Source organism: Volvox carteri, assembly GCF_000143455.1.
Source record: "Volvox carteri f. nagariensis unplaced genomic scaffold VOLCAscaffold_25, whole genome shotgun sequence".
NCBI classification, from domain to species: domain Eukaryota; kingdom Viridiplantae; phylum Chlorophyta; class Chlorophyceae; order Chlamydomonadales; family Volvocaceae; genus Volvox; species Volvox carteri.
In genome coordinates, this window is record NW_003307568.1 from 1518635 (window position 1) to 1534394 (window position 15760).

Below are 15760 nucleotides of genomic sequence, written 5' to 3' on the forward strand. Positions count from 1 at the left end.
GGGTGAAAGGTGGTGGAGGGGAAGAAAGAGGAGCGACGGCGCGATCGTGTCACACTGGGTTTCCCCCCGGGTTTTAGGGTTTTAGGGTTTTCTACAGTTTTGGAAGTACCGGAGTTGAGCTGTATGGAACAAAACCAACGGATTGCGTTTCCTAGGCCCTTCGTTCCCTTCGCAAGCCGTCCGTACTGCTTACGCAACCGCGTACTGCAAATTAAAACGACCGGGGAAATGATGCGGCAACACCCCCCCCACACACACACACACTCCCCCAACCCCCCGCAGGCCGTCATCGCGCTCAAGTGGAGCACCTGGGCTCGCCACTTCCTGTTCGCGGAGTTCTTGTTCTACGCCGCGTGGCTGGCGGCCTTCTCCACGTTCTCTCTTCTCTTGGAAGACGGAGCCGACCCGGTGGACAACGACGACGCAATCGCCGCCGCCGCGGCGGCGGCGGTCGCGGGCGCGCCGCCGCCAGCAGTGCCATCGTCGTCGTTCCGCTTCGGCGGCGGCGGCGGCGGAGGCGGGGGCGGCGGCCTCCCGGTTGTGAGACTCCTTGGCAGCGTCGTACAGGTGGCGGCGACGGCGCTGCGAGCCGGTGGCGCCGGCCCCTCTAGCGACAGCGTTGATCCACCGTTGTACGGATGGTACGGCGGTGACGGCGGTGGTATATTTGGTGACGGCGACGAGGGCTGTCCGGCTCGCTTCCTCAATCCGTGGGACTGGAGCGCGCTGGGTTCCCTGGTGCGGTCGCCGCGCGGATTTGCGCAGCTAGCGACGAGTACGGCAGCGATGGCGGCGATGTTGCCGTTTGCTTACATGGAGGTCTGCACCATTGTCGTACAAGGGTACGTGCGCGGGTGGGCGAGTGGCGCGGATGGCTGCGGCCGCTAGGGGTTTGGTTTGGCTGATTCTAGCCCTCCCTCCGTGTGGCTACTCCCCCGTTGTGACGGTGCAAAGTCCCCCCGGGGGCGGATCGACAAACAGATGTCTTCCAGGTTGCCGCCTACCTGCCCCGTTGAGCCTCGCCTCCGGGGGTCGCGTCGTAACTTGGAAAGCTGATACAGGCGCAGCGCATGGGAGGTCCCCACCCCCGGCGTGTGCGCGAATTCGTTAATCCAAACAGAGGAATGTGGTGATAATTCGGACGCCTTCGGTCTCCCCCAGATTTCTGAAAGTATGATTACGGCCCCCTACCACCACCACCTTAACAAATATCTTAAAAAAGCTAAACCCGTGTCCCCGCACCCCCTGCCTCCACAACCCCCCTCCGTACACACATCCCCTCCCGGACAGCCTGGCCTGGCTGAACCTGTTCAACCTGGCTGACGTGGCGTCGTACTTTCTGGCTGCAGCAGTTTGGGCCGTGCACGTGCGCTGCGGCTCGCTGCCCCGTTCCGCCTGGTTCAGCGGGGCACTGGCGCTGCAACACGTGCTGCTGTGGAGCAAGCTGCACTACTACGCGCGGTGAGGTGGCGGAGGCGGCAGGGATATGACGACATTGATGTATACGGACAGACAGACAGACAGACAGAGAGCTAGATAGATAACCGTAACGCTGCTGAGCCTATTGTTGTTGTTAGCCAGCCCTTGGTTTGGTGGGGCGGATTTAGCTGCTGAGCTTTCACAGTTACCGTACACACGCAGTGGAAACATCAGCAGCTCCCGGTCTGCCCTTTGGCGGCTCGTCCCATCTCCCGCAAACATCCCCTCTTGGGGAGGTACGGCAGATGGAGATGTACTGCTGGCGCTGGTGGTGCTCGTCCGCCTCCCTAGGTACCCCAGTTGCCCTCCTCGGCCCCTTCACCCCCTCGTTGCCCTCCGTCGTGAAGAGCTCCGAACCCAACAACCACTCTTCACACACTCCCCCACCATCATCATGAAACACACAAACACATGCACATTTTCGCACGGGGTTTGCTCCCCCGCACCCCCCCCCCTCCCCCGCTCCCCCCTCCCCCCTTCTTTCCCCCCCACCGCAAACCCCTTCAGCGTGTTGACCCCCACTCGCGGCGGTTTCAACGACACCATCCGCATGGTGCTATCGGAGCTGAAGACCTTTCTGACCTTCGTAGGGCTCGTGATGATGGGGTTCGCATTCGCATTCTACTGCCTGTTCAGGTAGTGGAGGTCGCGGGGGGGGGGCCGCGGGGGGGCCAGTGAATATGTGTGTACATATGTATGTGTATATGTATATGTATATGCGTGTGTACCTATGTGTCTGTACATATGTATGCATTTTTATGTGTTTAGGCAGGTGGCTGGCAGAAGTTAAGGCCTGACTTCTGCTCCCGGAGGTTCCGGGTTCAAATCCGCCTGCCGACCCCTCGCGGTGTGAAGGGTGTTGAATTCGGGAAAGGGGGCTGCTGGTGAAGCTATACCACCCTGTAACAACATACATATGTATGTATATATGTAGGGGTCAACAATCCTCAGCCGCCAATGTCCGGTCGGACCCCTAAAAACCCGCCCAACATTGTCCTTTTACTCCTCTCTCCCCCTTACCCCTCTCTCCCCCTTACCCCTCGCCTCCCCCGTCCCGGCCCCCCCCCCCAGGCAAGACCGAGATGACTTCGCGGACTTCTCCACCCTCTGGCACTCCTTCGCCTCCATGTTCGCCTACATGCTGCAAATGTTTGACTACTCGGTGTTGTACAAGTGAGCCCCGGGGGGGAAGGGTGGAGGGTGGAGGGGCTGCTGGGTTGGAGGGGAAGACTGGCGTTGTTTGGGTTGTGGCGGTGATTGTAGCGGTTGCGGTGGTTATGGCGGTGGGTTATGGCGGTGGTTAGCCGCTAGCCGTACAGGATGGGCTGCCACAAGGGCGAGTGTGTTGTGCGCCATGATGCCGGTGGAGGAGGGAACACCACCACCACCAGTTGCTTATTCAGGCAACATAACTCCACACAACACGAGGGCAACTCCCGGGTAGGGGTGAGTGTGTGTATGGTGGGGTGGGTGGGATATAACTACGGAACCAGCCTCCCACAAACCCCCCCCTCCCTCCCCCTTCCCCGTGCAGCTCCACGCACCCCGTGCTGGCCATGGTTCTGTTCATGTCGTACGAGCTAATGGTTGCCGTACTCCTGCTCAACATCATGATAGCTCTGATGACGGCAGCCTTTGCCCGTGTCAGCGCGGACGAGGGGCTCCGATACCTCATATATAAGGCCGAGGTGAGAGGCGGTGGGGGTGAGGGTGGTGGAGGTGGCTATGATGACGGGACGTGTCTGTGCCCGCTCAACGCTGTGTTCTGCCGTACAGGCGGCTGCATTGGAAGGGCAGTCCCCTACTCTCCCTCGTGCTGCTGGCAGCTCCTCCCGGGCCGTACCTGCCGTACAACCCGCCCAACCCTCCCTGTCTCGCGTCGCCACACTCCTACTCTTTTCGCCCTCTCTCCCTTTGTATATGATTTCCCTCCTCCCCCGCCCCCTCCCTCTCTCCCCCCCTCCCTTCCCCCCCCTTTCCCTCTCCCTCCCCCCCTCCCTTTCCCCCTTTCCCTCTCCCCCAGGTTATTGACGAGCTGGAGAGCACGTTACCCCGCTGGCTGATGCGCCCCACGTGGTTCCCACACTTCGTACACGTGCTCAAAGTCAGTCCGCGCTCCACGTACGAGATTAACCTCAACTCGGTGTGGAGCGGAATGAGCACTCTGCAGTCCAGCCTGATGAACGCACAACAGGTGGCAGCGGGGAGGGGGTGGCAGCGGGGAGGGGGGGGAGAATGGGGTTTTGTATGAGAGGTGGTACGGGGCAGCCGGAGGAGTTGGAGGGGTGGAGGTTGGGGAGGCGAATGGCGTGTAGCCGGGTCCCCGGGCCAGGGAGGGGCAAGCAGGGCAGGGGTTGCGAACGGCTCAAGAGGGGATTCACAGACGCCAGGGCCCTTTCCCGCGTAAGAGGCACAAAGCCCTAGAGCCCTAAAACCCTAAAACCCTTAAAACCCAAGCCCTTTTTGGCTCTGCATCCCTTCCCACTCACTTTCCCCCCCGCCCCGCTCTGGCGGCCCGACGTAGGAGACCCGGCTCCGTGTGGAGGTGCTGGAGGCCAAGGTGGACGTCATTGACCAGAAGCTCTCCGCTGCTGTACGGCTGCTGGCGTCACGGCTGCTGACGCACAGCGAATTGGCGGCAGCGCTGTCGATGGATGACGTGGCGGAGGCCGCCTCCGACGGCAGCGACGAGCAGGATCTGGATCGAGATCTCAACGGTGAAGACGGTGAACCGGATCCGGAGAAGTGGCGCGATGCGGATCTGGATCCACGGCCCGATGAGCAGGCGGTGCCGGAGGCGCCGGACGAGGATTACGACGAGGATGGTGCTGCCGGCGGTGGCGGAGCGGCCGCAGCCGGCGTGGCGGCGCTGCTGCGCACGCGCCGTGGCGGCGGCAGCGGCAGCCGCCGCGGGAGCCACCGCGGGACCCTGCGCGAGGTACCGGCGGCAGCGCCGCCACCGCCGTACAGGCCGGGACATTACACCTCCCACCCATCACCGCGGCGGCTGCAGTCGTCCCACACGTACGCCCACCACGCCGGCAGCCACCACTACCACCCCCCACACCACCATGCGGCGACGTCACAGATGCCATCTAGGAGCCAGGGCTACTCGCACGGTCACGGGCACCACGGCGTGTACGGCACACACGGGCACGGGGGCCACAGCGGCCATCACCACCACCATGGAGGGCAGGCTCACGTGACTCGTGGGTCATCTCAGGGTCCCTCTGCGGCCGCTTCGCACGGGCCAAGCCGCGACCCTTCAATCGCCGCCGCGCACCCACACCACGCCCGGACACTGGCGGCGGGGCCCCACGGTACCTCCACCTCCGCTGCGCGCCTCCATGCATTCTACAGTCACGGCCACGGGCAGGGGTATCACCAAAGGGAGCTAACATCGCGACAGTCGCGGGACGCCGCCGCGCCGCCGCCGCAGGAGGCTGCTGCTTCGGCGGCGGCAGTGGGCCGCCGCAGCAGCAGCGGTGGCGGCGGAAGGCCGGTGACGGCGCCGCCATTGTACGACAGACGGGAAAGCTGCGTCGTGGTGTCTCCGCAGGATGTTGATGACGGCGTTGCTGCCGGTGGTGGCGGCGGCGGCGGTGGCATGCCGGAAGGAGCTGTCGTACTGGACATGCGGCGGGCGGAGGACCGTACGGCGCCGCTGAGCCCTCCTCGAGTGCCGACCTGGGCCGGATCTGGGCTGGCGACGGGGTCCCCGGTCCCCCGCGCTGACACGACTCCAGGTCATGGCTCCAGGTCCGGGTACATGTACCGTCGGTGGTATAGCGCCGGGAGCGGCAGCGGTGCCGCCGGGGCTGGGCATGGTGGCGGCGGCGGCGGCAGTGGCGAAGCGGGTAGCGGCGGCGCTGGCGGCGGCGGCGGCGGCACCACCGCACCCGTGATGGCCTCCATCGCTGAGCACGGCTCACCGAGTTTGGCTGGAAGCGACGCGCTCACGGACAGCAGCCCGCAGCGGCGGTCAGACGCGGGCGGCAGCGGGGCCCAATGACCTTACGTGCAGCGCACATGGTACGACATGTACGTCAGAGCCCGGACGAGCGGCGCTGCGACTGCAGCAGTGTGAGCGAATGGATGGATAGCAGGGCTGGCCCCGCTGTGCTTGTTGTGTGGATGGATGGACTTCTCTGTCTTGTGCGGGGCCGCGGGGGGAATTGAGCTGTGGTGTGTTGATGAGGAGGGAGCTGGAGTGTGCTTGGGTGGGGCGCTTCGAGGGCTTTTGAGGGCTGGGAGGGAGTTGGGTGCAGGGAGAGGGACAGGGAGAGGGACAGGGAGAGCGTTTGCCATGAGTAGTGTTCCTGTTCCTGTTCCTGCTGCTGCTGCTGCTGCTGCTGCTGCTGCTGTGGATGGATGGATAGATGGACCCCTGGGCGGATGGATGGATGGATGGATCGATGAATTGCCTCAACGGTGGTCCTTAGAACTGCTGCAGTAGTTGTACTACAGCGCTACTGGCGGGTGGGGTTCCCCGTAGTGCTTGCGGGGGGTGTTAATGGACATCGACTTCGTTACGGCGAAAACGGTTAACTCTCGTTATTTGATGTTGGGGACTTAGGAGAAGTGGAGGTCGCTCCCTGCTCCCGCGGCCGCTCCCCCCTGGGGACGGCCAACGGAACGCCACGTTCTGGCTGGAGGTGTGTACGCGAATGTACGCGTGTGCGTGTGCGTGTGCGTGTGTGTCGTTGGTCGTTGGTCGTGCCGTACAAATATTCTTTCTTTGGATTTTTTGTGTATGAACTCGTCCCACGTGCGAGCGTTATGCGGGGTTTTGGTAGTCCTGATTACTGCTGCGGTGTTGCCTAATGCCCAATGCGGTTGACATGACCTTTCTTCTTTCTTTGTCCTCGACCGTTTGAACTGATCGCTCACCCTCGCAACAAAGCTGCCCTTAGGGGCCCTCACCGAGGGGAGGGACGTCCCCCTATCACCATGGCGGCAAGGGCTGAGCGCGTATTGGGGAGACGTGGGTGCCGTACAATACCGCGCAAATTGCAGTCCTGTCTGTCGTACGCCACGTAAGAATGTGTGTGTGTGTGTTGTTGAGTGGACCGGAGCGAGTCGTCGTGCTGTACCCCCAGCCGCCGGGGTCATGTGTGCATCATGGTATCGTGGAGGAAGGAAGAGCGGTACCGAGCTCCGCAGGTGGGCGGCTCGGTGGCTGGGACCGCGGTTGGGTGGAGGTCTGATGTGGGGAGGAGGGCGCTCTGCTTTTTTATGGCCACAAATAATTGCTGATAATACTGATGATGATAATAGTAATGTGGGTTACGCTCATCTGGGAGGGGCACTTGCGGAGAGGGCATTGAACTGCTGCACCGCTGCGTAAATATTCCGAAGTACCCGGACAGTCCGGGTTTCTGAACGCAAAGACGCATAATGTGGGTCCGCTGTGGACACACATCAGCGCTTACCAGGTTGCGACTGCCACGAAGCAGTTTTGCTGCACCTCCTTCGGTCATCTGTGCCCTTCATGGGGCGCATGTGGCCGCTTCGGGGCAGCAAGCAACGCAGCTCTCCCGTGCGTGCGGTTGGGTTTGTCGTGTTTTGAAGAATCATGTGCATAGCGCCTGTCAGTACTTTCGACGGAGAGCAAAAGGGGTCTAGGCAAGGGTTGATTTGCATTTGGTTGTGATGAAGTAGGTTTTGAAACGTGGATTGGCGCAGGGGGGGGTCTGACCTAGGTCCTAGCCGCCTTGCCTGGCAGGTGACCTGCGATACAGCGCAATGTCGCTGTCGGCGAATGGGAGGCCCAGTGTGTGTTGGGTGCTTTTGTTGCCATTTGATATTTCGTTAAGGTTCGGTTCGGAGGGTCTGTAGGATAGCGATTGTATGTCGAGGGAGGTGAAAGAATGGGGCGGGCGGTGCACCGGGTGCATGTGGTCCAGCCTCCTGACGTACACAAAGGTTCTGTAATGGACTCGTCTGGAGAGAAGAGTACTGCCGGCTTGGTCAAAGTTGGGAAACGGCGCGGGTCCCCCGGCAGGCAGTCACCAGAGGGCAGCGGGGGAAATCTCTGGGAAGCAGGTGCACGCCAGTCAAAATGGCAATGACTGTCGTATCGTCGCTTTGTGTTCCTTCACGGCGCAGGCGTTGTTGCCGTCAAGCGCGTCCTGTCACTGGACACCAGTGCAGTCAGTGAAGCCAACCGCCTGGTGGTTGCGATTGGGCCGCACGCAGGCACCAGGACAGGCGTGGGGTGGGCTTAGTTGCTTGATTTGCAATACAAGCTCCATAACCAATGTCCGTATGCGGTTTAGGCTGTTGGAGCGCCCGCCAACCGCACCTGCCGGCCGTTCTCAAGATTTGTGCACAAAAAGGAGAATATTAATCGTACTAATAACCATAATGATAATAATAAAAGATATAATAATGGATAGTAATATGCGCACGTGTTGACATAACTGAGACGTGTATTAAGGTGTGGGCTTGAGTTGCCATGTCGCCGTCACCGTATTGGGGAAAGGGAAAGTTGGTCGCCCCACCCTGCGGGCCGGGCTGCTGGTGTTCCCTCACTCCAGGGTGGCCCGACTCCGGGTGGTGGATGCCCCTCTGGTGCGGCCCCCCTTGTCGTCCTTTGTCCTATCTGGGCGTGTTTGTCAGCGCGGTGCTGTGTACGGCCTGTCTGTGGAGGGTTGCACAGCACCTCGCTGTTTGATCCAGCGACACACCCAATTTTCACACAGTAACTTTGGGAAATCTTTATAGATTCTTCCCGTGTATGACTGACCTAAACTGATGGCCCGCTGTGTTCTGTATTTTACATTCTATCCTTCTTGCTCTAGGTGGTTGACGAGTACTTAAGTGTTGCTCGAGTTTCTCATGCTGTTTATCTTCCTGGCGGGTGTCAAGACGTGTAGCCAACTTCCAGCAGCTGCACAGTGTGCTCGGATTCAGCTATGCGCGTCTGCGGATTTGATTTGTCTTGGACGGCTTCGATGTTATGGCTGTATGGCTGGCAGGTCAGGTCGCAGCTTCTTACGGACCTCCTCCGGGGCGGAGGGTAGAAGCCACTCTGTCCCCCTTAATATACGTCTCAGTTAGGCCAATACGTGCTTATTATATCCTCACCTCTCACAACCCCCAACCCCACGCGCTGGAGTAAAACCAAGCCAGTGAAGAGGCGAATTGGCTGGCTGGGCATTTCGAGGGGAGGGCCAGGCCTCCAACCCTGACTTGAGTTGAGTCCAGTTATACCTAAGTATATAACTGGAAAGGTATCATTCCGGACGTCGCAGACGCGGTGGGTGTCTGTTCAGGCCCGGGTTGAGGTCGAGAAAACCTCTCCACTGCAGGGGGGAATGGGGGGCCATCGGTCGTATATGTGTGGGACAGGGGGGCATATCTTCAACCGTGGCCACTACCCGGCGAAACCCTGCCTTCCCCGGTATTTCGGGGCACCCTCATCCAGTCACCCTGGGTCGTATATATGTATAACCCAAACGGGAAGGAGTAAGCTCCGGAACCACCGCTGCCGCCGGCACCGCGGTGCCACTGCAATGGAGATGAGCTGCCGAAACACACGGTGGTACAAACGTGGTGTCGCCGCACGGGGGGTGAGGAGAGTGTGGATGTATGGATGACGTGATGCACCAGATGGGCGCACCGGAGATAGAATCAGAGAAAGGGTCCCAGCGACGAAGCAGTTACACTCTCACACACACACACACACACACAAATAAACACACATAAGGGTGCTAGTTGCATGATAGAGGTGGCGGGTGAAGTATATGCGTGTAGGGGATAGTCACCACCGCAGCGCTGTGTGCAGCCTGTACGGTGCAAACTATGGTGTACGGTGTACAGCCTGGGAAGATGGAGGGGCTGGGCTTAAGGCTGTTTGTGCCCACCGCACATCGTCATGGTGGCCACTTGCAGCTAGGGCCCGGGACGAACGGCAGCTTGTCCAGCGGTGAACGGCTTTGCGGTTTTCCTCCAATAGTGATGTCAGTTGCTGCTGTCGGTTCTTGGGCCCGACCAACTCAACCGGGGTGTGGAGACTTCGGGGGAAAGTGAGCACGGGGAAGGCGCCCGTGGTGTTCCAGAAGATGGTCATGGGAGGCAAAAATAAAGGATAAATGTCAAGGATATAGGAACTGGATCCTGAAAGCGCTAATGTTCTTGTCTTTTGGTTGTTATGTTGCCCGTGGGCCCAAGAAGTCATCCTGAGCCCATTGCGGCAGGTCCATGCTTCTTCCTTCGATGCCGCGGACACCTGCAGAGAAAACGCATCTCCCACAGCGGCGCGGGATTAGCACGCCAGCTGGTGTCCTGTTCCCGCGGACAGCAGAAAACCATATGTCTTGTTTCAGCCGGCGGCATGGAGGTAGTTTTGTGGGACTTGGCGATGGTGATGGCAGTGGTGCAGAAGCGGCAGTGGAGTGGAGTGGAGGTATGTTTTGCGTGTTGCACAGGACACACTACTGTAGACGTGTGCATGTGGCATGGTATGTTTTCATGGATATGCTGTGTAGGTGAATGTGACTCTGGAGGGAAGGAGGTGGATTGGCGGGACAAGACCTTTTTCTTGACGGTGGGTGTTGACTTGAGCCTTGCATTGCCGAGTCCAGTCACGCTTATTGGGGGCCCTCATGGTGGCGCTTGGGTGGCGCTGGGGCAAAATGCATAATGCACACACCGATGCCCCCGGGACATCCCTGGATCGAAACCCGAAAAGGTCGAAAATTCTTTCAATGGCGGAAGGTAAGAGTGCCTCTACTCGACGGACAGTGGTGACCTGGGATGAAGTTGACCTGTGAGCTGACTAGGAATGGAGTTGAGCCGTCGTTGATCCGGCAGATTCCGTTGGATGCCAGTGGTGGCTGCTAAACCTCAGCAATCCACTGAGTAGTCAGCTAGGGTGACTAGATGAGGGTGCCCCGAAATACCGGGGAAGGCAGGGTCTGCCGGGTAGCGGCAACAGGGTGAAGATACGACCCCCCCTGTCCCACACATCATATGGGGTCAATGGCCGCTTTGCTTTTGGCCAGGACTGTCACAGCGAAGGTCTGTAGGTCTGTAGGTCTGTAGGTGTGTAGGTATGTAGGTATGTAGGTATGTAGGTATCCTATTGTACGATGATCCGGTCTATAGATAATATAAAATTTTACCGATGTTAGTAAGCCGTGCGAGCTTGCGTGCAGGGGGATTCGTCGTCATTGATGGCCTTGAGTGCAAACCTCAAGGGTTTAGATTACGCTTTTAGTACATACATAATACCGGGGGGTGTAAGGAAGGGCAAGAGTGCCATGGTCGGCTCGCTCTTTGGCACCCTGCTGCCTGCCGCATCAACCTGCTGTCTAACACTCGACGCATGCCGCTGCCGTACTCCCGGCTGCTTATACGCAACGAATGCCTGATACATTCATACTTTGTGTTTGGACGGGCAGCTCTGCCAGCAAACAGCTCCGACTCCATAGTATCCACTTTTGCACTTTGGGTAGCAGAGTAAATCGCTTTTCTCGTAACCGTCGCTGCCAGAGTCAATAACAAGTTCCGGAACTGTAAGCCACCATCTCCCGACGGTGCACCACTCGATCTTCGCCTTGCCAGCTGCGCGGACGACTGGCCCCGCACACCCAGCAATCCTCACGCCAGGCCTAAACTCATCACGCACGGCGCAATATGCGGGCTACCAGGGCGTTAGCAAAGCTGCTGCAGCCGCGCCCCTAGCCGCGCGCGTCCCCGTCTTCAGCACCAGCATCATTAAGCACCTTGGAAAATGTTCGGTAAAAACGTTAATATTTGTATCGATGGACCCCCAATTCCGCTGCTGCTGCAATTAAGATTAAAAGCAAAACCAAAAAAACAGGCCCCCAGTAGCAACGAGCAGCCGTCGAACGCCGGTAAGACCCGAGGGACCGGCCTCTCAGCTCGCATGCATTATTCACCGTGGCGGAGGAAAAGCTCAATTGTTGCAGCAGCCTTATGATCGCCCATGTAGAGGCAGGGAGCACGTGCGCTGCAACCAGGAAGAAGGTATACTTTGACTTGCATGGCGGGCAAACAAGTTCAGGAAATCAAAGTTGTGACATGCTTTGGCTGATCGGGCTCTGACCTTGGTCCTGCATGGACGTGGGCCCCCTCGGACCCCTGTGTGATCTGGCATAATCAGGTCCTTGGATTTCACAGGTGACGCCCTTTCATGCACTTTCCAATGACAATTAATGGATACAGGCGACCATCACATGCAAACCTTATTTTAATAGTATTTGAGTCGTTTTCACTGAGGACTAATTGTGCAGCACATTAATAGGTACATAATAGTTTGACATCCACTTTAGGAACCGCATCAAATTCTCCGGTGGTGGCGGGTTTTTCGAGTCGTGAAAGACCCTTTCTTGGTGGTGGGTTTCAACAAGCCGCCCAGGTAGGTTGGTATGCAAGCGGGAAAGAAGTTCTTCTATGAAGATTGTGCCTCGACCTGTGCCACGCCTGTATGTTTGTCTGAACGGTGGAACGGGAATCGGACATCTGCCATGCTTTCCACTGCCTTCCTCTCGCGCGCGCAGGCAAGGCAAGGGCTGCGTGCGCTCGGTCATTGCAATCATAACGATGCTCCACTCCCCAAATTTGCTGCTGCTAGTTCATTTTTTGGCTCGTTCGTTTGTTTATTTGTTCTGTTTTTCCTCTGCAGTGTCCCGTTTTGTTCATCACGGCAACAAAATCAATTAACAGCTTAAGCTGTAATCCTTCATCCTTAACAATTGCAACGATGCTGACGGCAACCGCAGCAGCAGCAGCAGCTGCAGCAGCAGCTGCCGCTGTGGAAGCCCCCAGCAGCAGCGCTCACTTCGCGATGGCCTTGGTGTGCGCGGCTTGGAATGTGCTGGCTTACGGCCTGTTAGTCGCCGTTGCTCTGGTGAGTGGATGTGTAGCAGCCGGCCGCTGAAAAGGCCTCCCGAGATGCTGGTCAAGAACTTCGCGCGTATTTGTAGTTGTTACGTGTGCCGTACCTGCAGGATGGAAGACGCCGGACTTGCCTGCTTTATATGAAATGCAATGGAAATACTGCCGGTGCCGTGTAGCACCGTCCAAAGCTTCTTCGCAATGAGTTAGTGACTCCGAATCTACGGATAAGCACATGGGCTGTGACTGGCGAAGTGCTCTCGAAGTGCTTCTGCCACATCAGCGCCACATCGCGAACCAAATTAACTCTTTGCAAGGAATGGCCCCCTATCGCTCATTTGCTCCCTATCTCCACACCCCTCTGCAGGAATTGATGATTGTCCTATTCGAGCCTTTCCAGCGCTGGAAGCTGCGAAAGTTTCCCGGTATGCAGAGCAGAGCATGTTTTTAGCCGCTACGGGGTTGCTGCTTGCTTCGGGGTTTTTTTTAAATCATGTTCGAGGCCAAAGAATCAATCAAGACACTTGCATGGGGCCGTGCATGAGGAAGCGTGCTAGCCAGCTGCGAGGCGTTGGTGCTGCAACCTTTTTATCATTTCATGCGAAAAATACACGAAATGTTTCATATGAGACTCCAACCCCACCCCCCTCACCCGCATTCGCAGGTCCCCCGGCAATACCCATTGTGGGCTGCGTCCCGCAGGTCATGCGGTACGGCTTTCCGCACTTCCTCCGGCGATGCTACGAAAAGTACGGACCCGTTTATAAGGTACGCATTGTCGTACATACACGCGAGGGGCGGTCAGTGTGGTGTTCGAACCTGTTGTCCGTTCTCATGAGAAGACGTACGATCGTACTGTACTGCTGCTCTAAATACACCTACACGGTAGTCGTCATCTGCTGATGCACATCCATCATCATTATGGCAATAACCCGGCAACGTACATGTACTTGAAACAATCCCTAATCTCGCAAAGCTGGCTGGTGTGTGTATGTGCGGAGGGGGGGGGGGTTACAACTGGTGCGTGATTGAATTGAGCACTTTCGGAACCCACCACCGCCTGATCACCTATAAATCTGTACGGACGACTTCCCCCCTCTTTTAAACACATGCCTAGGTGGCTTTGGGCCGGTCCTGGGTGGTGGTGGTAGCAGACGCCGATTTCATCCGACAGGTACTGTCGTACTGTCGTACAGTCGGGGTCTTAACACGGTTACTGAAAGTCTTTGAATAATATCTAACCGTCCAAAGTGCGCGGTGTGGGTGTAAGTGGTTCGTCGTCTGGACTCCCCCCCCTTTTGGTTTTGTAGCTGCCTTCTATTTCTAAGGGTGATGTCGGCTGCTGCTGCAGCATCGCCCGTGACGACGTCCTTGACAGCCCTCCCTCCCTCTTATAATGCGCCTTTCGCCACGCACATTCGTCCAATCGTCCAATAATGTATTCGTACAATGAAACTGTACGAACAGATCGGATTCCGGTTCCGGGAGCGCGCCATCGTGGACCCCAACCTCAACCGAGGTGTCTACCGCGAGGCGGACAAGGCCGGGCTGGTCCTAGCCAAGTGAGCGCAGAGGGCGACCGGGCGGACGGAACCTCGGCGAATGTGCACACACACACACACACAGTGAAGGGATATCCTGGTTGTACCACATCCCATAGCACCACCAGCACAAAGTCTTTGCGTCTTCTTTCCCTTCACAACCAAATCAGCCTCACTCCCCGCTCTAATTCCCCCCCGCCGGAAACCTCGCGCACGACCTCCACTCACACGCGGGTTGCATCCAGGGGTGAGTACTGGCGCATGATCCGTACCGCCTGGCAGCCCGCCTTCTCCTCCGCCAGCCTCTCCGGCTACCTGCCCCGCATGGTGGCCTGCGCGGCGCAGCTGGCGGAGCGGCTGGAGGGGCGCGCCAGGGGGGTCGGGGGGGAGGGGGGGGAGGTGCGGGGGAGCCGTGTGGACCTCTGGAGAGAGCTGGGCAGCATGACACTGCAGGTGGTGGGGTCTACGGCGTACGGGTGAGTATGAGGGAAGGGAGGGAGAGGGAGGGAGAGGGAGGGGGAGGGAGGGAGAGGGAGGATCCGGCCAGGTCGAGGAATCGCTAGTGGTGCCTGGAAATACCCACATGCGCGCCCCCCGGGTGGCTGAGAGCAGTGTGATCGCGGTGTCCGGCCGCTCACGTGTGACGACGTCCCGTAGCGCCGCCTGCCTGCCTGCCTGCGGTGAGGAGGAAGGGTGAAAACCGAAAACTAAGGAAATGACTATCTATCGGCCTGCTGGTCGTACTCTCTTCAAGGATTGTCCGTACAGCCCGTTGCATTGCATTGTAGCATGACCCAAACTGCCGTACAGGGTTGACTTCCTCTCCATGGGCAACGCGACTGTCGCCGATGCGGAGCAGTCCGCCGGACAGCCCCAAGGACAAGGGCAGGCGCTTCCGACCCCGCCGCCACCAGCAGGGGAGGCCGGAGGCGGCCAAGTGGTGACCGCGACCGCCGGCAGTGCCATATCGTACGACTCCATAGACAACATCACCGCCACCGCCACCGAGTACGGCAGGCAGCTGATGCACGCATGCGCTGCCGTCTTCCGCTACGGCAGTCCGTACTACGGAAGCAGGTATCGTACAACTGGGAACGGTGACAGGGCTTTTCGCACAAAAGGGTCCTCGAAGCTCATTGCTGCTGCTACTGCTACTGCCGCTACTGCTGCTGGTGTTGCTATGTTACTGTTACAGCTATGCCACTGCTACCGCTACTTGCTAACGCTGCGGCGGCTGCAGCTGCTGCCACGACTATTACTGCTGCTGCTGCTGCTACTGTTACTACTGCCACTTCTTTACTCGTCTGCTGCTGCTGCTACTGCGCTACTGCCGCAGGTACTCTCGCGCCGTGTTGCTGTTTCCGGAGCTGCGTGAGCCCATCTCCCTGCTCGCACACTGGGCCCCGGACATGCCGTTCAGGAAACTGCTCCAGGTGAGGTGTACGTATGTACGTATGTCATGTATGCATGTCTGTGCGCACATGCATATGTGTGTGTATGCATTTACGTGAGTATGTACGTGGGGGTTTGAAGGGGTTGTGGGCTTGGGGTGGGGATCCAGTGCATTGGGAGGATGGGTTATGCTGTACGGCATGGTGGCACACTGGCCATGACGTGGTGATATGATGGGCATTCAGGGGAGATGGAGAATGGGCGGGTGCCCCAGCAGGCAGAAAGCTATGCACGGCCCCGAGTTACTTCCGGGTCTTCCGGGCGCGAAACACGTGGTGTGGGATCCGGTACTGCAGAGGCGAGGTCTGCAATCCGCACGACACTGCGGCGCAGTTCGCGGCGCAGTACGCGGTGCTGACGAGCCCCACCAAGACAACCTACATGGCGACCCACTATCTCACCCTACCCTCCCCCCCAACTCA

General features: G+C 58.7%; 1 protein-coding gene across 1 annotated transcript in view; it reads left to right on the forward strand.

Annotated features, from left to right (window-relative positions):
• Nucleotides 1–15222: 15222 nt before the first annotated feature.
• The window catches only part of VOLCADRAFT_121020 (uncharacterized protein), a 7813-nt gene continuing 7275 nt past the window's right edge, over nucleotides 15223–15760 (forward strand). The window contains exon 1 of the mRNA XM_002951693.1: nucleotides 15223–15319. Coding sequence (XP_002951739.1) covers nucleotides 15296–15319 — 24 coding nt within the window. The 5' untranslated portion in view covers nucleotides 15223–15295. The remainder of the gene's footprint in view (nucleotides 15320–15760) is intronic.